At 43.4% G+C, this 23,151-nt stretch overlaps 4 protein-coding genes across 8 annotated transcripts; 1 reads left to right on the top strand and 3 right to left on the bottom strand.

Moving 5' to 3' along the window:
- Positions 1 to 1,178: 1,178 nt before the first annotated feature.
- agpat9l (1-acylglycerol-3-phosphate O-acyltransferase 9, like) lies at positions 1,179 to 6,452 on the top strand. 3 transcript variants are annotated; one of them, XR_003886566.1, is made up of 15 exons: positions 1,179 to 1,239; positions 1,456 to 1,649; positions 1,755 to 1,821; positions 2,829 to 2,977; positions 3,062 to 3,207; positions 3,449 to 3,523; positions 3,608 to 3,697; positions 3,776 to 3,869; positions 3,945 to 4,060; positions 4,383 to 4,438; positions 4,586 to 4,671; positions 4,752 to 4,880; positions 4,965 to 5,044; positions 5,188 to 5,660; positions 5,818 to 6,452. XR_003886566.1 is itself a non-coding variant. In XM_011615805.2 (14 exons), the coding sequence occupies exons 2-14, from the start codon at positions 1,506 to 1,508 to the stop codon at positions 5,294 to 5,296; spliced, it is 1,341 nt and encodes a 446-aa protein (XP_011614107.2). In that variant the 5' UTR covers positions 1,179 to 1,239; positions 1,456 to 1,505; the 3' UTR covers positions 5,297 to 6,452. The 3 variants fall into 3 exon arrangements, 2 of the variants coding, with proteins under 2 accessions (XP_011614107.2, XP_029685183.1); XM_011615805.2 differs by having other exon boundaries at positions 5,188 to 6,452; XM_029829323.1 differs by having other exon boundaries at positions 1,233 to 1,266; positions 5,188 to 6,452.
- Positions 6,453 to 7,372: 920 nt separating this feature from the next.
- Positions 7,373 to 9,380, bottom strand: myl7 (myosin, light chain 7, regulatory). Its single transcript, XM_011615804.2, has 7 exons — positions 9,284 to 9,380; positions 9,095 to 9,193; positions 8,339 to 8,414; positions 8,110 to 8,214; positions 7,947 to 8,025; positions 7,826 to 7,874; positions 7,373 to 7,738 (listed from the first exon to the last, which is right to left on the bottom strand). Exons 1-7 carry the CDS (start codon positions 9,284 to 9,286, stop codon positions 7,634 to 7,636), a joined length of 516 nt encoding a protein of 171 aa, XP_011614106.1. The 5' UTR covers positions 9,287 to 9,380; the 3' UTR covers positions 7,373 to 7,633.
- Positions 9,381 to 10,096: 716 nt separating this feature from the next.
- Positions 10,097 to 15,481, bottom strand: gck (glucokinase (hexokinase 4)). 2 transcript variants are annotated; one of them, XM_029829322.1, is made up of 10 exons: positions 15,247 to 15,481; positions 12,820 to 12,982; positions 12,579 to 12,733; positions 12,253 to 12,372; positions 12,082 to 12,177; positions 11,899 to 11,998; positions 11,632 to 11,815; positions 11,111 to 11,266; positions 10,782 to 11,015; positions 10,097 to 10,673 (listed from the first exon to the last, which is right to left on the bottom strand). In XM_029829322.1, the coding sequence occupies exons 1-10, from the start codon at positions 15,253 to 15,255 to the stop codon at positions 10,454 to 10,456; spliced, it is 1,437 nt and encodes a 478-aa protein (XP_029685182.1). In that variant the 5' UTR covers positions 15,256 to 15,481; the 3' UTR covers positions 10,097 to 10,453. The 2 variants fall into 2 exon arrangements, with proteins under 2 accessions (XP_029685182.1, XP_011614105.2); XM_011615803.2 differs by lacking the exon at positions 15,247 to 15,481 and adding an exon at positions 13,618 to 13,778.
- Positions 15,482 to 16,342: 861 nt separating this feature from the next.
- Positions 16,343 to 22,857, bottom strand: letm2 (leucine zipper-EF-hand containing transmembrane protein 2). Of its 2 annotated transcripts, none has more exons than XM_029829874.1 (11): positions 22,601 to 22,857; positions 21,903 to 21,971; positions 21,108 to 21,633; positions 20,093 to 20,236; positions 19,597 to 19,740; positions 19,244 to 19,447; positions 19,039 to 19,158; positions 18,794 to 18,913; positions 18,516 to 18,614; positions 18,370 to 18,438; positions 16,343 to 17,812 (listed from the first exon to the last, which is right to left on the bottom strand). In XM_029829874.1, exons 2-11 carry the CDS (start codon positions 21,947 to 21,949, stop codon positions 17,756 to 17,758), a joined length of 1,530 nt encoding a protein of 509 aa, XP_029685734.1. In that variant the 5' UTR covers positions 21,950 to 21,971; positions 22,601 to 22,857; the 3' UTR covers positions 16,343 to 17,755. The 2 variants fall into 2 exon arrangements, with proteins under 2 accessions (XP_029685734.1, XP_003975060.1); XM_003975011.3 differs by having other exon boundaries at positions 22,605 to 22,857.
- Between the last annotated feature and the right edge of the window lie 294 nt (positions 22,858 to 23,151).

The following is a 23,151-nucleotide window of genomic DNA, read 5'->3' as shown; positions in this document are numbered from 1 at the left end:
GTGTAAACACATTCGCCCGTTGAGGTAAAAGAAATATTTGCTTGGTCCCATTTCCTGCTGCAGCATTCAAACTGTGATTTCTGTGAACATGTCTGAAGGAATTAACGTCAGCGTCAACACGTGTATATGGAGATAGCTGATAAATCTGGATGCACAGATTTTTCATAACAGGTTTAAATTTTTGGCACTCCTCTAAAAACAACTGATAGCTGAAGTTTCCAGATTATTATTTTTCTGTATTATTATTACAGATATTAATGGGCCATACCCGGGCGTTCCCCCGTTTCTCCTTATAAAAGTGTGCTCTGTGTTGAAGCTTTAGAACAAAAGAGCTTCACACAACACACAGGCTCTGCTTTAACGGGGCAGAATGCACCTGGCATACAAGGACGGGCTTTTAGAGCACCATAAATTACTTGAAATATATGGAGAATCCCAGGTTTAAATATACATACATATAAAAACCCATAATCTGTTTGTGAATTCAAGTCTCCAAGTGACTCATCTTTTCTTTACTCACACAGATCTGTCCTAAATGGTCTCCCTCAAGTAGCCTGTTACAGTTATGTGCAACAGACTGTGAAATGTTTGAACCTGGAAAATAATCAAGACCTTTTGTCAGTCTCTCGAGAGGCTTTCACACAGAGGGACTGTGGCCACATTCCTCATAAAGGCTTCGCTGTGCGCTGGTGAGTAGCATGTCTGTCAGATTTGGGCCATTTTATGACAGTATCGCTGTTCTGCAGTGGAGCTCAAATTACTCACACTGTTAGGAGCCGCTTGGGGCTTGCTGAGGGCAAGTGAAGCTGGGAAATTTTTAAGTAATGGTTAAAAAAAAGAAATCAAAGGCATAGAAACGAACTGGTGACATGACAAAAAGTAGTGCACATACAGTATATACTTAGTTAAGTGGATGAGGGTCAGGAATGGACAGGAAAAAGGAAGTCACTACCGAATCACCAATCATATGAAAAACAAACCAAAAAAACAACCCATAAAAATATATATTTAAATCAAGCTGTTGAACTGGGCTGTGTTTTCATACAAACGTTCTTTGTGGTCAGGTGTGGTTCAATGCCACCTCTTTGTTTTTGGAAGGGCATACACGTGCAATTCCCCCTCTGTCCACACGGGGCGCTGTTGGGAAAAGTTCCCTGAGAACTTTGTTCGAGTAAAAAAAAATACAAAACAAAAATGGGCGTGTCTGTTCCCTCGTCCTTTGCGCGTCCCTTCAGAAAGGTAAGGATATAGATTAAAGTCTGCCAGGTAAGATGATTCTGTGCAACTACAGCTTTGTGGAGATTGTTACAGCGCTGTTGGCTCGTTCGTGAACTTGCTGGCATCTGTATACACGCACTGTCCTTACCTGTCATTGACTCCGTGCGCGCTGTCACTGGGTTCATCTGGCTTGAGTAGAGCGTTTATTTTGTGTTGTTGTTTGTTGTTGACCCTCAGACGGCAGGACTGCTGCACACACCTGAGCCACCTCGCGCACCGCCGTGGACATGGAGGATTTTGGGGCTGGAGCGCTTTGGGCGCTCAAGATTTGGCTTTACCTCATAATCGGCCTCATTATGATTCCAGCCATGTTTGGCTTCTCCCTGGGCATCTCCGAGACCTATATGACCGTCCTGGTTAAAACTTTAGAGGTGCTGTGGGGCTGGTTGTTGTTGTTTGTTTGTTTGATGTTGTCTTTGTCTGTTGTTTTGTCTCGTGAAGCAGCTGTTAGACACAAATGTGCTCCTCTTCTGCAGTGGGCGACTCTGAAGATGCAGAAGGCGAAAGCAGATGAGCGGTTGCTTAAAATGTCCTCATCTAATGGTGAGTAGAATGAGAGGCGGTGCAGCATTGTGACAGACGGGGATTTTGACAACCACCTTATTGCGCAACGCTTAATTTCATCACATATGATATGGCATGTCTCAACCTGCTGCGGCGGAATTTTTAGATCAAGTAGGACTCACTGATGTTCCTGTGCGTTTTTCAACCACAGCAGGGTTCCTCCGTCACTCACCCTGTCTCTCCACAACTTTATATGCTCATTTATCACTCAGTGACTCACGATTGCTGTAGTTGCCCCAGTTATCTCTCAACTGCTGAAGTCCTTGTGTCATACAGGGTGTTTCTCTCTTCTTACACAATTAAAATGGACTGTGTCAGCAAATCTCTGCCGAGTCCAAAGTGTGCCAGGGTTTAATTTTGAGACGAAAGGCCGATGAGGCCGGGATACAGGTGTGATTTCTAAGCACAAATATGCTTTCATGACTTTTGTCGCTGCATGTTTCCACAAGGTTATCAGATGAACCCTTAACAATTCTGAGGTAGGTGAGCTGAACGGGCTGCGCAACTCCTGTTCTTTATTGCTGCTCTGAGAACAGCTAAGGGTCGAAGGTGAAAGGCGCAGAGAGGCGTGTCTCTGGCACTTTGCCCAGGTGAATCTTTTTCCAAGTGACGTTCTGTAATCAGGACCTCCAGGTCAGCGTGTTTGATTGTGCTTTAATCGGTGCGGTTTGAGTTTGTCCACAACGAAGCTTAATCTCTGACATCTCCGCAGGGAAAACTGAGGAAAACCTGGAGAGCAACAGTTCTTATCTCGAGCTTGATATCACCCCAGCATGCTGCAGTGATGTTTGTGTTGGGGACTAATGACACAAATGCACTAGACATCGTCCCACCTACATATTAAAATAAAAAGGGAACAGCATCTGTAATTCTCTTTAAAACATACACCGTAATTCCCGTCCACGATGGAACTTCGTCTTCCTCTATGTTACAGTTTGAGACACAGTTCTGCTCTGTTTGTGAATGATTTCTACCCTGTGTCTTAGTTCTAATCCAGAGGGAGAACGGTTCTATGGAGAAGGAGCTGGAAGAACTCAGACGCAGTCGGCCCAAACCACAAGACGGTGGTGATTTTACATTGAGCGACTGTTTCTACTTCACCCGTAGAGGAATTGAGAGTATAGTAGAGGACGAGGTACAGATGGACCCTCCTGTTAATACAGTTGGACAATTATAGTTTCTTAGCTTCCCACCCTCTTCTGCCTTGGTTCTTTCTTAGGTAACCCAGCGGTTCTCGTCAGAGGAGCTGGTCTCCTGGAACTTACTGACCCGGACCAACAACAACTTCCACTACATCAGCTTGAAGCTGACACTGGTGTACGGCCTCGGCGTCTTTGTGCGATACTGCATCCTCACACCGCTCAGGTACAAAACATCCCTACTTACTAACGCTAATTCCATTTTTAAACCACTCTGACTCCATATACATATACTTTAGATACAGAAATAAGAGGCGGTTGACTAAACGGATGGTAATTGGCTTTTCTAAAAGATCAGTAAAAGATTTGAATACATTTTTTCGTCCCTGATGAACCTGTTTTTGATTTGCATATCTAAATATTTACCTTCATTCACTTCCATCAGCAACATTTTTTACTCTCGGTAGGATGTTGCTGGCTTGCATTGGCCTCACCTGGTTGGTTTTCGGAACTACTGCGGTTGGATTCCTTCCAAACTCAAGGTGACCATATCAACATGTTCCGTAATATTTCCTGGTGGAATTTGGATTCCTTCACATGTGTGGCTGTGTGTGGTTGTGGTTTAGGGTAAAGTCGTGGCTCAGCGAATGGGTCCATGTGATGTGCTTCAGGATTTGTGCCCGTGGACTCTCCGCCACCATCCGCTATCACAACCCGTGAGTAAACTCCCTCCATGCTGGTCTGGAACAGATCCTGCACAGCTTCGCTTAACCCGCTTCACTTAACGCTGACAGGGAAAACAAGCCCAGAAAAGGAGGAATCTGTGTGGCCAATCACACCTCTCCTATCGACATTGTGATCCTCTGCAATGACGGAGGCTATGCTATGGTACAGATGCGACGTTTTACTGGAAATTCTCGTTTTACAAGCGGAACCACACTTTAACTTAAATGTGTTTGCAAGGTGGGTCAGGTTCATGGAGGATTGATGGGAATCATCCAGAGGGCAATGGTGAGGTCGTGTCCTCATGTCTGGTTTGAAAGAGCCGAAATGAAAGATCGCCACCTAGTGACCAAAAGGTGGGATTTCCTGTTCTTTTCCCAGATCCTTCTTTGCGTGTCGTCTTGCGGTTGCTCAGTTATTATGACGTGTTGACGTTTTCCAAGCAGACATTTAGACTTTGTTTGGCATTATTTTCTGCCATGGACTAGAAAGTTTAAAAAAAAAATGCAACTCAACATTATGTTCCAACAAAAAGAGAATTTCCTTGATTATATTTTGAATGCACTTTTGTGTAATTTAGTTTTTGAAATAGTTTATTTTACGAAGTTGTTCAAGTAATATCCAAGAAAGTGATCTCTGCCTCTCCTTCAGGCTGTTTTTTCTCCTTGTTGCCTACAGGTTGAAGGATCACGTGAATGACAAGACAAAGCTTCCAATATTAATATTTCCAGAGGGTAAGCGTGACGCAAGCTGGACTAACTCGTTAGTTTTATCCCAACTCTCTCCAATAAATAAGTCCACTGAGAGTTTTGCCCCGGAGCCGCTGCGCTGTGACACACGTCTGCTAACTTGTCCTCATCGAGCCTCTGGTCTTTTCTCAGGAACCTGCATCAACAACACATCGGTCATGATGTTCAAAAAGGGAAGTTTTGAAATTGGAGGCACCATATACCCAGTAGCCATGAAGGTCCTGCAGTTCCATCACACCTGGTTCACCTTTTCTTGTTCAGTTTTTCCTCAACATTTCAGTGTTTTTTTTATTTTTAGTATAACCCAAAGTTTGGAGATGCTTTCTGGAACAGCTCCAAGTATAGCATGGTCAGTTACCTGCTAAGGATGATGACCAGCTGGGCCATCGTGTGCGACGTGTGGTACATGCCCGCTATGCATCAGAAGGTGTGTATCATGCAGCTGCGCTTGTGAGCACGTGGGTTTGCTCATTAAACTAAGCACATGTCTTTTATTATTCCCAAATGGCAGGAGGAAGAAGATGCTATCCAGTTTGCCAACAGAGTCAAGTCAGCCATTGCTCATCAGGGAGGGCTGGTAGATCTGCAGTGGTGAGATGAATCAACTGCACATTCTTCTACTCAGGCTTATTTTTATTTACGTTTACACCTGGACACCATCCACAAACGTGTGGCATCTAATCAACAGCAGCTGACGTGCAGCAGTGTGAGATGGTCTCTGTCTCTCTCTCCAGGGACGGCGGTCTGAAGAGAGCCAAAGTTAAAGCGGCTTTTAAAGAGCAGCAGCAGAAACAGTACAGCAGCATGGTGGTGGGAGACGACAGCAACAGCAACAGTGACTGACGGCCCCCAACGATAAACATACTGCTTCTGGAGAATAGGTCCTGGAAGGAGTCTGCTCCCCTTTAATACCTTTTGGTTGGACTGCCATATGGACCCGACCCCAGCCTGAGATGTTGGCATGTTTGAAGGGAGGAGACTTACAGAAATCAAGATTACAAGACTGAACCTTTGTGGAAACAGAACTCTACGCTTTTTTGCTCCTAAGCTGCCATTTGAGGTGCTGCAAAAATCCTCCTGGAGGTGTAGTTGTATTTTTCGGATCATATTTTTAATAACAAAAGGAGATTCTTGGAGAAAGACATAGTGAGATTATTGGGTTTGGGTTTTCGTGCATGTTGGTGTGTTACACTGGAATGCAACACAGGTAAGCACCTTTAAATTAGTAACACAGTTTGAAATACGGTCACATCGACTGATATTAGTTCGTCAGCGGCCTCAGGAAGCATAAAGATGGCACTTTAATAACATGTGGCACAATCAAAGGAGAACACACAACGAGGACTTTCTATGTTTGTTCCCAGGGGATGTTTTGTCTGAGGTGGCATCTTCACATCTGGTGTTTTCTTCTGGAACCTCCTCTTTGGTCCCTTTTAAAAAAAAAAAAATTGGAATTGAGGGGGAAAGGTTTGACTCCTGGTGAATAATGACGCAGGGTGGAATCTGTTTTTTTGTCCTCACCATCTTTCCCCTCATCCTTGAGCCCTGTGCCGTCCTCTTCGCCCTGTTTACGAGAAAGATTGTGTCAACAGCACAGTGGCGTGATCAGAACCTGCCTCTCAGCTACGGTAATCAGCTGCCATGACAATATTTACCTGTGACACGATTCTGTTTTTCTTCATCTGTTCCTGGTACCTGCAGACGTGGACAATGTTTACATGTCAGGGGAGACAATCTCGTCTCCACTCGTGTATGATGAGCAGCCTGGGCTGTCCTTTAAAAGTGTCCTCCTGAGTTTTTGTGAAGCCGCCAGGAGAAAATGACTGATTCTGAACTAATAATATTCATGAGTCTGATTAGCGTTGTCAGAGCATTTGCGTCTCAAAGCAATAAAACTCAATAAAGCTGCTTGAACTGATGCGTGTCTCTAACAACCTGAGCCTATATACAGTGAAATGTAAAGACATCAAATAAAAAGGATGATGCAATAACAAAAACATACAACTCTTGTTCCATTTAAAGCTACTTTAAATGGTTGAATATTAGAGGTATCTATTCTGTGTCACATAAAGCCAATAACATTTATATTTGTGCTAAATTTAACATGGTTTTAGTTCAGATTTCTGACCCACCGCTGCAGATAGGAGTCATAGTTTCTGTTCACAGTTTTGCTTGTCCTCTTCAGTCCATCTGGCATCCATGTTGTGCTCGTATCTACTCCTGCATCTACTCTGCCTGCAGCTCCAGATGCAATGGGCATCTCTCAGTAGGAATACAGATTTCCCCAATTTAAGAACAGCCTGCTAACATTTGGACGCAACGCTGCTGCGGCAAGTGTGCTGGAGGCGTAAATGGCCTTCGCAGATCATTGCACATTGTTTTGTACTGGCTGTTTTGTTGTTGTGTCCATGGCAACAGTAGACTGAAAGAATAGAATGAAGCCCCGGTACTGAAATGTTTCAAATGACAAGTGTTAAACATGCAAGTAGAAAAGATTAAAACCAACCAGCAAGTAAATTAAAGAGAAACTCCAAATTCCACTGCAAAAATGCTTGAAGCATTAAAAATGTACATTGGAGTATCTTCTGTTATGCATTCATGATTCTATACACTCTTATTATAGACCCAAGTAAGTAAATGAATGTTTTTGCTTTATGTTTTAAATTTTCTTTCACCCTTTAATGATGTTATGGAAGTGTTAATGACAAAGCTGAAGTGTCGATCAGCCTTTCTGAGGTATCTTATGCCTGATAACAACGGTGTGTTGGTTCTCACATCCCCCTTTTGCTTTTTGACTATTTTATGCAGTGATAAAACTGTTATTTATACTGTGCAAGCGCTTGCTTTAGTTCTCAAAACCACACAAGTCTTTTTAATGGCAGCGGACAAAATGAGACTGGACAATTCTCCATTTTTTTGTATTTCTTCCCCCCATTTTGCTTCTCAATTTACAGTTCTGGTGTTTGTAACGAACAACTTTTAGTTGGCATATTTTGGTTCTCTGCTGTTTGTATAAATAGATTAAACCCAGTTACACACATTGGGTGGTTTTGCAAAACTCAGTAACATAAAAAGAAACGAGGCAGTTTTCATTTAACAGACGTGATAAATTAATGCAAAACTTCCACATTATTCCATCCGTCATTTATGTTTCTGCGTGATCAACTGATGCCACGATTGTTAGGATTCCTCCTTCTCGTCTCCATGCGTGATGATGTAGCAGAGGGACTTGTAGTCGATGTTGCCAGTCGGGTCGATGGGAGCGACAGCAAAGGCCTGATCCACCTACATGTTTCATAAACACAATCTTAAAAATGTTTGTTGTCCCTACGTTTTGAATTTGGACACCATTTGAACTAGAAATGACCAAACCTCTTCTGCTGTAAATTTATCTGCCTGGTTCATCAGCAATCGCCTAAATCTGGAAAGACAAGAAAAATGATTAATATAGAGAAGAAATGAAATGAAAGCTAATTAACAAAATTGATCGTACTCGTCCTTATTAACAAATCCAGTCCCGTTCGGGTCAAAAAGCTTGAAGGCAGCCAGAATGGTGTCTTCGGGGTCAGTGCCTGGAGAAAAGAAAATGTCAAGATAAGAATTCCTAACATTATAAAGAAGTGAAAGTGTTTGGAGGCTGTGGGACAGATGCTCACCGTTGAGCTTCTCCCCAAAAAGACTCAAAAACACAGTGAAGTTAATGGGACCCTTCCCTTCATTCAGCATCTCGTCCAGTTCTTCATCTTTGACGTTAAGTTTCCCTGAAAGGGGAACATCATCATCATCACCATCACCATCATCATCATCATCATCATCATCATCATCATCATCATAATCATCATCATCATCATCATCATCATCCAACCATCATCATTGTCATCTTACCCAGCTGTGCGTACGTCTCCTTCAAGTCCTGTTTTTTTATTACTCCGTCTCTGTCTTGGTCAATGCAGCCAAAAGCCTGTCAAGTAAAATAAAAGAATAATTCAAAAACCAAATCTAAAAAAATCAACATTTTTGACGACTTCTAGAGTGTCACGTGAAATAATATATAAAATAGAAAGCCTATTTATAGGTTTTAGCATTTTCCTCACTGAAACACCAAATTATTATCCTGTAAATAATTAAATATTGTTGCCTAGTTGTTTCCACCCAGACAGTTAATATACTAAACTAATATACATCAGTAAGTTTATTTTAGATTAATTTAAAACATACTACCACCAAGGTAGGTAGGTCGGTCGGTCGGTCGGGTCGGTCGGTCGGTCGGTCGGTCGGGTCGGTCGGTCGGTCGGTCGGTCGGTCGGTCGGTCGGTCGGTCGGTCGGTCGGTCGGTCGGTCGGTCGGTCGGTCGGTCGGTCGGTCGGTCGGTCGGTCGGTCGGTCTGTCTGTCTTTTACCTAAATAACTCACTAGGAACAGTAAATGAATTCAGAAAATGCCGATAATGGGCCAAGGACAGGCTGATTAAATTTAGGTGATGTTCCAGTTTCCGGAGGGACGTTGACCTTTGATCTTCAGAGGATTAAAGCCAAGGGGCTAATTGCTATGTAACTTTGTATTACTACTGCCTGTGGGGAAAATGACCTGCATGGCGGAGGTCGTAGTTCTCCCAGTGATGTTCAGAGGGGAAAAAACGTACCTCCTTGAACTCCTGGATCTGGGACTGCTCAAACATGGAAAAGACATTGGAGCAGGACTTCTGTCCTCTTTGTCTCTTATTTGAGGCCTTCTTACTTGCCTAAAATGAAATAAACACAGTCCACATCTTCCATGATTCAAAGCAAGATTCTAAACATCAGTAATTGATACTGGTGAACACCAGGCTTACCATGTCTGAGTGAGTGGACTCCCATCCGAGGAGTGACGCTGGGGTTGATTTTATGTACGGCCGGCCTTATCTGCTGGCCTCTGATAATAGCGTGCAGTGGGCAGCAGGCAGCCTTACATGGCCATGGAAGCCTGCTGTTGGTGGCCAAAGCTTCCTGATAAGAGGTGAAGGATTCCACTGGGTTGGAAAATAGAAATACAAGGAGCAGAAAAGAGAGGCGACAGGAGGAGGCGACCTCTGACGTGTCAGTCTCCCATCAAAATCTATTATTTTCCTAGACATATTATAGCTATTACATCTTAAGACTGTCTCCAAAGTTTATTTTAATTATGAGTATTTTATTTTATTTTTATTTGAATTCGAAAGAGGCATGAATTTATTTATTCTGAATGTACTTCCGTGTTTAAAATGAAGCTTGAGCAATTTGAAAGTTCAGTAAAAACAGGATTAAGAGTAATATGATTAATTGATAATTTATTTTGATGTGTACATCCTCTTTTTGACTGATAATGTAGAATTCTGTGTATTTTTGGATCCAAGAAGCAAAATATTTTTGAGAAATTATGCAGATATTTTCTTTTCATGCATGTAAGACCCCCCCACACACACACACACACACACACACACACACACACTGTTGGTCTATCCTCTTTTCTCTCTTGCTCTAAAATGTTTTAAAAATAAGAAAATATACTTAAAAACCTTAATTTTATTTTACATGAAGGGGACACAAAGGTGTTATTAAGAGTTATTAAAAAATAGTTATCTTGCTTTAAAATCTTTTCAATCTGAAAATGAGACCAATGACAATAATTCCAAGTATGTAGTTTAATTCGACTGAGCAGCATTATTTACATTTATGGTTACGACATCAAACATTTTAGAAACCCACACATGGCTAACACATATATGTGGTAAACATAAAATTAAAATATACAACACCAAAGATATATTTTATGGCTCACAACTAAAATAACACACAACAAATAAATTATACGTCATAGTTTACAACAGAATTTACATAAATGGTTGTATGTGTTATCACTGATAACTTATTGGCAACTTTTGAAGTCCATAAACATTTAAACCTGTTACAAGACTGTCTAAAACTAGCAAATACAGACTATAATACAAGTTCTGTCCTGTACAACTTGTAGAGCCTTTACGAGGTCACGGCTGCTGACTATCATCTGCCTCGGTTTTGGAGCCCTCTGGCTGGTTTCCCTGCAGCTTCTCCGCCCGTGACTGCATCAACATGCACGCGGCCATCTTGCAGGCAACAGCAGAGATGAGAGCGGCTCCGCGGCCACTCCCCTCCTCTGACTGCAGGAAGGTGATCTCACAGCGGGGCGTCAGGTCCCTGACTATTTTGTGGAACCTGTCACGGAAACTGAGACACGGTGGCGACGCGTGTCAGTGACAAGTTGAACAATTCTCAGTTCAAATCAAAACATGACACCAGAATATGGAAAATATCAAACGTCCGGGTGTTCCTCACCACGGGTGGAGCTTGTAGACGGAGCCATCGACCCCCACCGTGATCACCAGGGCCTCCTGGCTGCGCCGCTCTCGCATCCTGTTGATGACACCGGCGAGTCCTGCGCCGCACATATGAGCGGCGCGCGTGGAAACACTCTCACAGACCAGATGGACAATGTCGCAGTCCAGTTCTGAGGGCAGAACGCCCAGGGAGGTCAAGATATTGTAGATCTGCTTCCTGTCCCCAGTGTCACTAAAAACCAAAGAAGAAAAAGATGATTTCATCCTATTGTGACAACTTTAGCTCTGAACAGGAAGTTGTCTCAACGCAGCCGTACTGGTGCTCACCTTTCCACCTGAGAGACGAAGCGTGTGTCAAAGCTTCCACGTGTCTTCAGAATCTCAGAGGGCTCTCCATTAAACAGCAGGTTTTCATTCACCAGCTTCATCAGAACCAGTCTGACCAGCTCGCCCATGTACTTCCCGCTGATCAGCTTCTCGTAACTACATGAGACAAATAAGAGAGAATAAAAACGTACGTGAGCAAGGAGATGGAAGATGATTTTATAAAGAGCTGAGGGAGGGCAGGGAGCCTGAGCCGGTGCCCGTGCCCCATGATGGAGATGCCAACGTCAGTGCTAAAGTGGGTGAATACAGATAGTAAAAGGCAAACAGTCATTAAGCCAGACACTGTGGCAAAGCACGGTTTGGGAGATCATTAATCTGACACCCTCGCTCTCCACTGACGCATGAGGGCACGTGCCATTGTCAGGTGCCCTCAGAAAAAACAACATGTCTCTCAGCAACAGCACATGCGCATCAGGTGAGGGCCAGTAAGGACGGACACCTGGTGAGCCTCCCAGACTTACAGCTGATGTCCGGGGTTAATCGACGTCTCGTCCACCACCCTGTCGTACTCCAGTCTGAAGTCCTCCAGCTCTCCATTGTCCCCGAATGCCCCCCACTCTGTGTTCACACACATGCGGCCCTCCTCGCCTTCCACCAGTTCCACAGTCCTCATCTCCTCCATGTAACACACGTTACAGCCGGTGCCTGGCAATGGTTAAAATAGAGATGTGTTGAGTACCCGCGTCTCAACGTCCCGCTGACGCATTTCTGCACGTGTGTTTGCTCACCGACGATCATGCCCACTTCACAGCTGCGGTCCTCGTAATAGCAGGAAATCATGGTGGCCACGGTGTCATTCACCATGGCAACCACATCCATCTCAAAGTCCTGGGGGACAGAGTAGAACCGGCGCATCAGCACAAACTAATATTTGATGCTTTGATAAATGAATCGTTGCACTAAAAACTCACCCCACGTCTCTTGATGGCATCCCTGAGTAAACCGACAACATTGTTCCCCTCCGCCCCGGACGCTTTGAAGCCTTTGGTCCAGTTAATCAGGATTCCCTGGATGGACAAAAGGGAGACTTTTGGACCTACTTCTCACAGACGGTGGCGGATCTCCCCGTCACCACACCCTACCTTGTCGATGTCCTCGTGTCGCACGGGGAAAGAGAAGGTGAAACCCAGAGGAAGCTTCTTGTGCTTCATGTGATAATGGTCCAAAAAGTGGGACATGCACTCTGCGATGTAGTCGAAGAGCTACAGAGGAAGCAGATGAGATACGATGTGAAGAGACCACAAAACCCAAAGACACTTCTGTTCTGACTCTCCCCATATGTTTTTTTACTTGTCTTTAACTACAAGAAGAAACAGATGAGGCAGAAATAAAAATACATTTTCATCGGGTAAATTTGCAAACTACATTTTTTTGTAATCATTCAAAATATCATTAAGCGCTCCCGAACCATTTCAGCAGTGCCCGTCATGGCGTCTTCGGGGATGGAGTACATCTGCTTCTTGGTCAGCACCTTCCAACTCCCCTCCTCATCTTCACCCACCTTCACCAGCATCACGCGGAAGTTGGTGCCCCCCAGATCCAAAGCCAAGAAGTCGCCCACCTCTGTCAAAACACACACACGGAGCTCGGGCTGAGCGGACGTCTTACAGTCACGACTTTCTGCCGATACTGAACAAAAGAGCACCCACCTGATCCTTCAGGGGTGGAACAGACGTACGTCGGCAGCATTTTCACGCTGGCTTCCTCGTGCGTGTCTAAATGCAGGCCCCTCTCCATTTCATGCTGCATCCTCTTCATCACTTCGCTGAGGTCTTTTTTGTCCAGCTTGAACACTGACAGGATCTGCTCTACCTGCAGGGAGACGGGAGGGTCAAAAAAATGATATCATGTGGAAAAAAAAGTAATAACGATAGAAGTTTGGATACCAAGAATGTTACGGTGACAAACGCTTAACTAAAGTATGCAAGTTTTATGGTACTTTACTACAGTTCATGCATTCATGCACCAGGCTGAACAATTATTTACAATCTAAATGCGGGCGCATATAAAGTTAATTAAATCAGTCTTTTATGCAAATTCATATTTTATTCAGCTTGTTAATTAAATCCAATCCCATTGATTTTTAATCTGTAACTGTTCCTAACCCAAGCACCTGCTACTATATTTTATGTTAGCACATCCCTCCAATGTGCTGTTTTTTTTTGTCATTTTAAAGTTAATTTTTATGTTAGTTTTACTAGTTCTAAAGATATACATTTGCTTTTTTTATATATGATAAGAATTTAAAAGGCTGTGAAAACCAAAATCAACAATAAAAGCACAAAAACAAGACTTTAGGGAAACAGCAAGACAGATGTAAAAGAAACTTGAAAACATGAATCAGGTCACTCCTTCACATTTACAACAATGAGCCATTAGAACAGATTAGAAACAAACACAGTAACCATGTTTATTTATCTGAAAAGCTGCTCCCTGCCCAACCTTACCTGGAGGATTCTGTCCACCTCAGAAATGTACGCAGGCATCATCACCATCTGGTCGCTATGAGAGCTGACACACGGCATCTTCAGACGTTGCTTTGCAAAGGGATTCTAGGTGTGTGTTGAGGGTGTGTGCAGTCAGTGATGTGCGTGTACCACCGACCGAGAAGCTCAGCTGTTATATGCTCAGCCGAAGTGGGCTGGATTGACCCCAAAACTCACCCTGGCGTGATATCACCCCAGCAGGCACGTATGTGTTTACACACACACACACACACACACACACACACGCATACACACACACACACACACACACACACACACACAATCAGAGACAAAAGTTTTTAAGAAGTGAATTCAGCTTTTTGTTTTGCTGATATCGGCATATAATTGATCATTTATTTATTTTTCCCAATGTTAAATATGTATATACAGTATAAATATGTATTTTTTATATATAATATATAGTTATTAATTTGCAACTTCTAATTACATCCACAATTTACCTATAGTAAAATGTCATTTTTGGAATGAATGAATGGAATGAATCATTTAACCAAATATGTATGATTAATTACCATACAATCAATATTACTACAGATTTTGAATATAATTAAGCTTTAGTTTATCTCTGTAACTAAACTTTTTAGATCAGTGGACTCCTGGAACAAAAGAAAAAGTTTGGGATTATTACGTATTTGTCTCCTTATCTGTAAAAGTTCAGGGCAATTACATCGATAGACATTTATTTTTCTTAATTCCTGTGAGTGTGATTAAAAAATATATGGAACAAGTTGGTATTCTTGGGGTTTATTGGCCATTAAAAGACATTTTAAAACCATATTGACTGAACAAATCCCCCTGTGAGTGTGCATGTTTCCTCCATGTGCCAGCCGGTTCTCTCTGGGTACACAGAGTACCGGCATCTCTGATGGGAAAGGCCAGAAATATTGCAAAAGTCTTACGCAAAATTGTAAAAATAGACACTGGTCTAAAATTAGCAACATGGGCCAATGAATGACCTCAAAGTCTTACAATATTCTGCACAGAGGTGAAGGTCTCTCATGCTTATCAGCTGCTAAAGTTTACCTGAGCAGAGGTCAGAGCTAAAGAAAAGCTCTGATCTATAAAGGGTGATGTTGACCCTCTCTCCAGCAGCCATCGTAACCTTAGAATGACTTTTCTTACTTAATAGAACATTTACTGTCCCTCTTTATTCTGATTTTTTAAGTATTGGATGTTTCTTGTGAGTTTTAATGATATAAAACAAACTGAAAGTCTCACTCTACTTTACACTAGCTTATTATTTAAATAAAATAAGGACTCCACTGACCCCATGATAAACTATTAAATACAATAACATCAAAAGTCTATAGAATTTTACTTTATATTAGACATTAAATTAAAACTTTAAAAAGAAAACATGTGAATGTGCAGGCAGGCAGGCAGGCAGGCAGGCAGACAGGCAGGCAGGCAGGCAGGCAGGCAGGCAGGCAGGCAGGCAGACAGACAGACAGACAGACAGACAGACAGACAGACAGACAGACAGATAGATAGATAGATAGATAGATAGATAGATAGATAGATAGATAGATAGATAGATAGATAGATAGATAGATAGATAGAGCGACTCACCTTATCCATATCAAATAATCTCCCGATCCTTCATGTGAGTTTCACCTGTTTTTCCTGGAATTTCCCACGCTTCTGTTCTCACTCCCTCAAGTGTTCCCAAGTGATGATTTACATATTCACTCAGTTTCAGGAAGACACCCTAAGACTATCTCATTCTCCCACAGATTGTGATACTAGGGTTTTATCCTGACTCCATTGTGTGTTTGTCTAAATTCTTCCTGTATCTGGTCCAGTTAAACTCCTGGCAGGTACATCAGAGGCGCCTTCTTCAGTCCATTAAAAACAAATCTTAGTAATAATCAACTAAATTTCAGACAGGAAAGTCTTGAGGAAACATCCAGTTTGGAGCTGGTCTTGGCACTGGTCCTGTTCCTTCAATATTTTAACTCAACCAAGTTCCAGGAAAGACAAACCACGTTCCCCAGATAGATCTAAAAGCTTAGTGGTTTCCATGGCAAAAAGATTTCAATGTGTTGCCTTGGAAATGAATTACAGCCACATGGAAAACACTCAGCACTGAGTTAAGTGAGCAGGTGGAAATTGTTTAATGGAGCAAAATTACCAGGAAAACATAAATGAGGGTTCCATGTTTTTGTCAGAGAGAAAACTTAATTTATGATGCCTTTACTTTAGGTACTACTAATTATAAAAAATATAAAGGATTGAGAAAGTGGTTTTACAGTTTTTATGTCGAGTTAATATTTATACCAGAACATCACGTTATTTTGCTTTGATCATGTATGACTACGAGTAACGAGTGGAGTCAGTGAAACAGTAATAGATCCCACCTTCAATCTCGCCGCAAGCTTACTGCTCACTAAAAAAAAACACTAAAGCGTTATTTTTTACTTTTATAAATGTCTGACATATTTCTTAGCAGTTGTGTCCATAAGTGTTGAGATTCATTTAAGCCAACCTTTTAAAGCAATACGTAAAACGGCGACACCTGCTGGCCGTCGCTACAATTGAAAGGTGAGGGAAGAACTTCTCCGGTATAAACCTCTGAATGTGCTACAGAATGTGACCATTTTGATTTCATTGTAAACGTGAGGAGAGATTGGGCCACATGTATGATAAATAAAGACAACAGGCGATGAAGGGTGAGGGCGGTACGGCTTTAATCTCCTGAACGTGGGTCTTCCTTTGAAAAACTGAACAGAGAGAGGACACGTCTGATGCCCTCCAGCCATCGAGACAGTCTCAGAGGCACAAGACAAATATGGGACCAGTCCTGTTCATTTTTACAATAGCAGGGCTTCAAATCAAGCATTAAACGTTACCTGACTGAGAGGGGATGCGACACTTCCAATGCTGGATGAGGATTTATTTTTAAAAAGGGCAGCTGAACACTCATCACTTCCAAGACTGGTCCACAATTTCAGCATTAATTTGGAAAGAGGGGATAAGGGAGACATTCTAGGGCAGAGAGGAGATGCAAACGGGCACAGTGAGGTAAACTAAAGGAAATAAGGACACTGGATAAGGCTAGAAAAGATGTGCCCCGATGAAAACCTCTTCAACTTGAACCACGGGCAGTAGGCACATACTCTTCCTAGCTTACGTTTGTCTGAGCACCTCAGTGTCACAAAAGGGCTCAAAATATATAGATTCTGGTTCAAATATTTATGAAAGCTTAATGATGTAGGTCCTCCTATACAAATATATAATCGTGCCACAATACCAAAAAAAAAAGGATATGCGGCTGCAGCTTTAAGGTTTTCTCACATGTTAAATACCTCTTTAAAACAAATATTTTCTGACTGCAGTTATCAGAGTCTTTTAGTGTTTACATTAATTACATACACTGTATAATCAAACACATCCTATAATCTCCATTCACAGGCTCACCAGTGGAAAAGGCTGTACTTCAGTCACCTCTGGGTTTAAAGGGTTAAACCCCCCCCCCCTTAAAAACATACAACTGTTTGCTAATAGGAGCACTGTGTAACTCTGTTCCAGTACACCTTCGTGTGTTTACTTCTGCACATCTTCATGGTCCTGACAACTGAACCAAAACAATAAGCAAACCACTTCTGGAAAACTTTCTCTCTTATGTACACGACCAAAAAAAAAAAAGAAAGGGTATCAAAATAAAACTTAACAGCAGTAAAAATGTACAGGATTATTTACAAAGTTACAGGAGGATATCATCATCATCCTCATCATCAGTTGACCTGACAGTAGTGCTGGGTCTGTTTTAGCAGAATTTCGATGGTGAATTCATGTTTAATAGCAATTAAATTAAGCATTATTAAAAGCAAACCCGAGTCAAACGCCCTGTGAGAGCGATGCAGCCAATTATGAGACATTTCTTTTAACATTTTAAAATTTTTAGTTGGGGTTGCTGCAGTAAAATTTGAGTGCCAATACCCAGCCCTACCTGCTAGTCTAGACAAATTTAAATCAGGGACAATGGAGTGCAAAAGAGAGTGCGGGTTAAAGTGGCCGAATGCTCTTCTGTCGGGGACGCTGGACTCATCCCCACTCTGGTCCAGGCTCCGGGCCCCTGTCACACACCATTGGCACTCATCTTACTCTTCTGGGAAACCTCCGTTGCTGCTTTAGCCTGCCAAAGCAAAGGGGTGTTGGAATTTAACACCATGTTAGCCTCTAAAAGTGCATCAATCAGCGCTTCAGAGGGGAATCTTAGCATGAACATGCTTATTTGGGGGGATTTATTTTTGGAATATTTAGCTCCATCCATATTCAATTTATGGATTACAAACTGAACACACTTTATTTTAAACAGCTTAAGTGTTTAAAAACTTTCTATAAATACAGCTTGTGACTGTGCTGCAATACTATATTTACCTACAACTATTATTAAAGTAACCTGAAGCAGGTGTTAACATTACCAATGGTCCTAGAGCCCACATGATGAACATGACTCTTCTGAAATATGGAACTCTGGAAACTCGATACAGTTTCATCAGTCACCAACCCAAAAGTTTTAAAACTCAAGAATAACAAAGGGGTGAAAGCAATAATCTGGCTCAGACCAATCAGGCGACACTTCCTCTGCTGTTTTCACGTTCTACCAGAGTAGCAGCAGAGTCGGCTCAACTGGGGAACCTTCAGAAGCATCGAACCTCAGAGGCTTCCTCAGGGGAAAGGGATGCTCACCTGAAGGACTTCAGCAGGAGTCAAAGGTTTGTCTGACACCAGAGGAGCCGTGTCCCTCATCTCCTCTCCCTACAAGACAAATCGGCATTAACTAATCGCCATCAGTGCAGTTCATCTTATTCTCTCGTGTTCCGCGATGCACGGACCGGTCGGTCTTTGATGATGAGAGCGGGGTCCGCCAACGTGTCCGTGCTGACCGAGGACTGGGTTGTTCCCGCGTTGTCCACGGGAGGAGAAGCCGCTTTCTACAAATGACAGCAACACCTAAAAATCACTGCTCTTTTCACCACAGCAGCTTGAATAATCAGTGAAAATATCAGAAAGCAGCAAATATCAGTGACACAAATGAGCTCAGGACTCTCTCCAACCTACGACTCTGATTATTCAGGGGAGTAATGCTGAAATACACCGTAATGGCTCATACCTCCACTTTCGGAACGGGCGGGATGATGGGGGCTTTGGGCTTAATGTCAGTCAGATACATGGCTCTGGAGAGCAGCAGCAGTGACGGAGGAACGTTCTCCTTCAGGTGCAGGTCCAGCCACTGTCAGTGGGACATTGTTTGCACAATGCATATTACTACGTTTTCCCCCAATTTATTTTGTTCAAAAGGAAACAACTGCTTGAATGCCGTCGTTAAAGACTAAATCTCGTCAGGACTGTGCTCACCTGCTGCATCTGCAGACGGAGCTGATCGGTGGTGAGACCCAGAGATCTCATCCCCCGAGTTCGACACGCAGCCTGTAGCTCTGACACGCTCATAGCTGCCACCCCCTCAGCTGCAATCATCTGTGATATGTTCCAGAGACAGTGAAGGCAACTTTAAAAAGGGTCTGCAGTGGGTCTGCAGCGTCCTTTAAAACCACCATCTCACCTCATCGTCTGACTTGATGGTTCTCAGTTTCATCATCAGCTGAAAACGGAGCAGGTTGTTGGTGCCGATGGGCTGCAGCTCCAACAGTTTACAGAGAGCCACCAGCTGGGGGCGCTCCAGGTGCTCCAGCGTCAGCTCGTCCTCAAACAACTTGGAGAATCGTACGATGTCTTTAGTTGTGGGCTGCTCGCCTGTACCCCGTACCTGGCAGAGACACATAACAGCACATCTGAAAACACTGAGGGCAGGATCAGACTTTCAACCCCCCCCCCCCCCACAAAACCACCACTAAACGGAATTTCACCGTTTGCTCACTACCTCGCCAACAAGCAATATGGCGAGCTGAAACTTACCCTCTGAACGAACGTGGAGAATCTCTGGGTTTCGTCCTCCGTCTGAGCTTTGGCTTTATTCCTCCGAGCCATCTCAGCGATGGTCTCTTGGAGGAACTTGGCGAGCTCCAGTTTAGCCGCCAGACCCTTCTTCTGTTTCTCCTCCTGCAAGAGATGAATAAAGATATATACGTTATACAGGTTTTTATTCAGGAAAGTTCCATGGTAAATAGAACTGAAGAAAGGATTTTTTGGGTCGTAACAGAGATAAAAACAGTTTCACAATAAGATAGTGCCTGGTAAAGTGAGCAGCTGGATATTTAAAACACACCCGTGTGTATTTTATATTTGGAGTTGTAATATTAGACCTCTAAAGTCCCTGGTCATAGAGCACAGGACTGACAACCATATCTGTCAAATTACATCATCAAAATAAGTCTGACACAAAATTGTTCAGGCAGCTGTGCACACGTGTGTGTGTGTGTGTGTGTGTGTGTGTGTGTGTGTGTGTACGTGCCTTTTTCGACTCCGTCTCAAAGGTGGAAGGCAACATCTCTGGGAAGAGCTTGAGGAAGACTGGGAGAAGGAACTCCATGAACGGAACAATGAGGAAGACCATGAAGGGCACCAGGCGGAACAGGTCAGCGCAGGTCCTCATCAGCTACAAACAGAAACAAACGCTGACTTAGATAACCAGTTATATCTTTAGCACTCTCCAAAAATAACCCAGTCTGGCTTTTCTCCCTGATAAAGACTTCTCTGGTTTTCCAGGCATTCACACCTAATTGCTGATGTTTGTTTTATGAGGTCTGAGATCACCTATAGAATGTTATGGCTGCCATCTTATCAGCTCCTTTAGCATTTATCTATATTTGAGCAGACAGTAGTGATCTCTAAATTCTTTCTTCTGTCAGCGGTCACATGACGATGTTCCACGTCTCCATGGCAGCCATATATTATCAGGCCATAACATTGTCTCCAGTGTATCTGACAGATAAGGTCTCATGATTGAGGTCATACGCATCATCAACGCTCAGAGTTGGTCTAAGGTCACAAAAGCACTAAAAACTGTTGCAATTGTACTAGTATGATTACAACTGGCTGCATATTTCCAAGAGTTTCTTTTATAGGTTTCAGTCTGACAGCAGGTGTCACCATCCAGTAGTCAAAATGGATTTGGTTTGTCTCTGGTGGGGCTCCAGAACTGTGTTCCTTGTATCCCAAAGGCCATGTCAAACCCTTACTCAGGGTGCAGTGAACACTACAACATGATGATGACATGCCCATGCTCTGGCCTAGCAGGGCCTGAAGCACCGTACGTCCAGATACTCCAGGAGGACAAAGAACCCAACCCAGTTAACAGGAGGACTAAAGGATCTTAAGCTACCATTGTCTCGATGTCAAAAACCATCCAACACCAATCTGCCTACGGAACAAACACGTTGCCCCAAGGCCAGTAGAAGACAAACAGGGAACAACCAAACATTTGAAGAAGCCACTCAAAATGAGCTACCAGACAAATAAACTCTCACCCTTCTCCTCTCCCGGCGCGTTAGCAGTTGTCCGTGCAGCAGCCTCCACACCATCCTGCCTGCGATCTTGATGTCAATACCAAGTAGCCGGAAGCCGTTGTAATAATGCTTCAGCTCATCAACAACTCTCTGATACAGAGGCTTTTTTACAACCGCCCTCTCCTTCACAGGAGGAACAGCGGCCGCTGTGCTGGTGGTGGATGCCGGGGCGGGAGGTTCCGACTGGGGTGGATCAGCCACAGAGTCATTTTTCACCCCCAGGGTAGAATCCTGGGTATCTGGTGGAGGGGTCTTACTATCTTCTTTAATATTTTGAAACCAAACACCTGAGTTGTGTAGACAGCGGGCGAGCAGGGCGGAGTTGTGGCCGTGGCCGACGCTGTGGCCCCGGTAAGTGTGGGGATAGCCATGGCGGGGGTGCCTGCGCACAAGTGAGGGCGAGATGTGTCGGGGGGGGTCTATGTGGAGATAAGCTTTAGAAGGCAGAGAGCAGCAGTTGTGCCTCTTGGACAACAGATGCGATCCCCTGCAGAATGAAAGAAGATAAACTTAGGGAAACAAGTAACGCATAAAACGTGAGGACGTGCAGATATTTTTTAACATGATGCTGAAATGTATTCTGGCTTTAGTTGTCAAGTACTGAACCTACAAAATAGGGCCAAGGAAAATTGGAAAGGCTTGAAAATGACGATTCTGCCATCTAATGACATGATCCCTCAATTACATGAAGCAGCGATCCCAAATTGCCTTTTGCTCAATAACAACACCGTGTTATCATGAAGGTAACACCCTTACCTTGATCTCGTCACTGCGAGGAGCACCTGGTGACTGAAGACAGCCATTGCAGGACCAGATGGGAGCTTTCTGGAGAAGCAGAGGGAAGGAAGCCGGTCAGGTGTCGGGTTACAGTTCGCTCCTTTGGCGGTGGAAAAGTACAACTCGAGGAACAGTCGCTAGTTGTATTTGTGTCGAATAAACGCTTGCCAACTTGGTGGAAATTGAAAGACCACAACAATGTGTAGAAGCGCGCACCATGACAGTCATCTATTATGCAACACTTAAGTAAGCTGAGATAGCATGACACATACCGGACACGTGACAAATGAAGAGTTTTCTCATTACGATTAATCCTAATTACTCTAAATCTGGAACCTATTTGATTCACACATAGGTGCACTTAATGTACACTGTTTAGCGTTAGTGACAAGTATGTAATACTGTATAAAGCTGAAGGGTCGTCATTGGAATCAATGCAATCCATTGCAAGTGTGTAAAAAGTCACGGTATGACAAATCCTAATGTTGATTTACACAAAAGAGGGGGGAAATTACGAATACAGAAGCGGATACGTGCTGCTGTTTGGGTATAGGCGGTATTTTTAGCCGCTAGCACTGGGCTAGCAACCCCACCACAACTAGCCCATCCGGGCAAACGCTAGCATGCTATCAGCTAAGCTAGCTAATGAAATGGCAGTTACTGGATGACGAGCTCACCAACCTCCTGCGTCAATGGCGGCGCTGTGGTAGCCGATGCTAAAAGACTTGTCCGTGATCCGTAAATGAAATAATCCATCCACGACAATCTACCGAGGTAATGTGGCGAGAAGAAACCGACTCTTCCTGAAGTGCCAAAAGCATCTATGATGTTTTTTGTTGTTCTGCGGCTCAGCTACGGCTACAACGAGCGCAGTGGTCGCGAGCGCAGCTGCACTGTTAAGGTCAAACCGTACGTGTGTCACTGTTGTGGACGTCTCCGCCAAAGATCGTATGTTGTGAATGACCGCTTACTCAGGTTAGTTTTGAATTTACCCAAACCCACCATTATTTCCACATCAAAGCTCGTACCAGATATGCAACCCCGGTCATCACATTTAAAATGCGAGGTGTAAAAAAATAACTTGCTATGCTGAACACCAAACCCAGAGATTTCCCAAATTGTGTTGCCCCGTTTAGTGCATCACAATCACTGACATCCATAAGGTTATAACCAACCATCAGATGAACTAAACTATAAATTATCCCGCGTGAAAGGTCCAGATACAGAA

The sequence above is a fragment of the Takifugu rubripes genome, chromosome 21 (genome assembly GCF_901000725.2).
Source record: "Takifugu rubripes chromosome 21, fTakRub1.2, whole genome shotgun sequence".
Taxonomy (NCBI): domain Eukaryota; kingdom Metazoa; phylum Chordata; class Actinopteri; order Tetraodontiformes; family Tetraodontidae; genus Takifugu; species Takifugu rubripes.
This window is presented reverse-complemented; position numbering and strand designations above follow the sequence as displayed.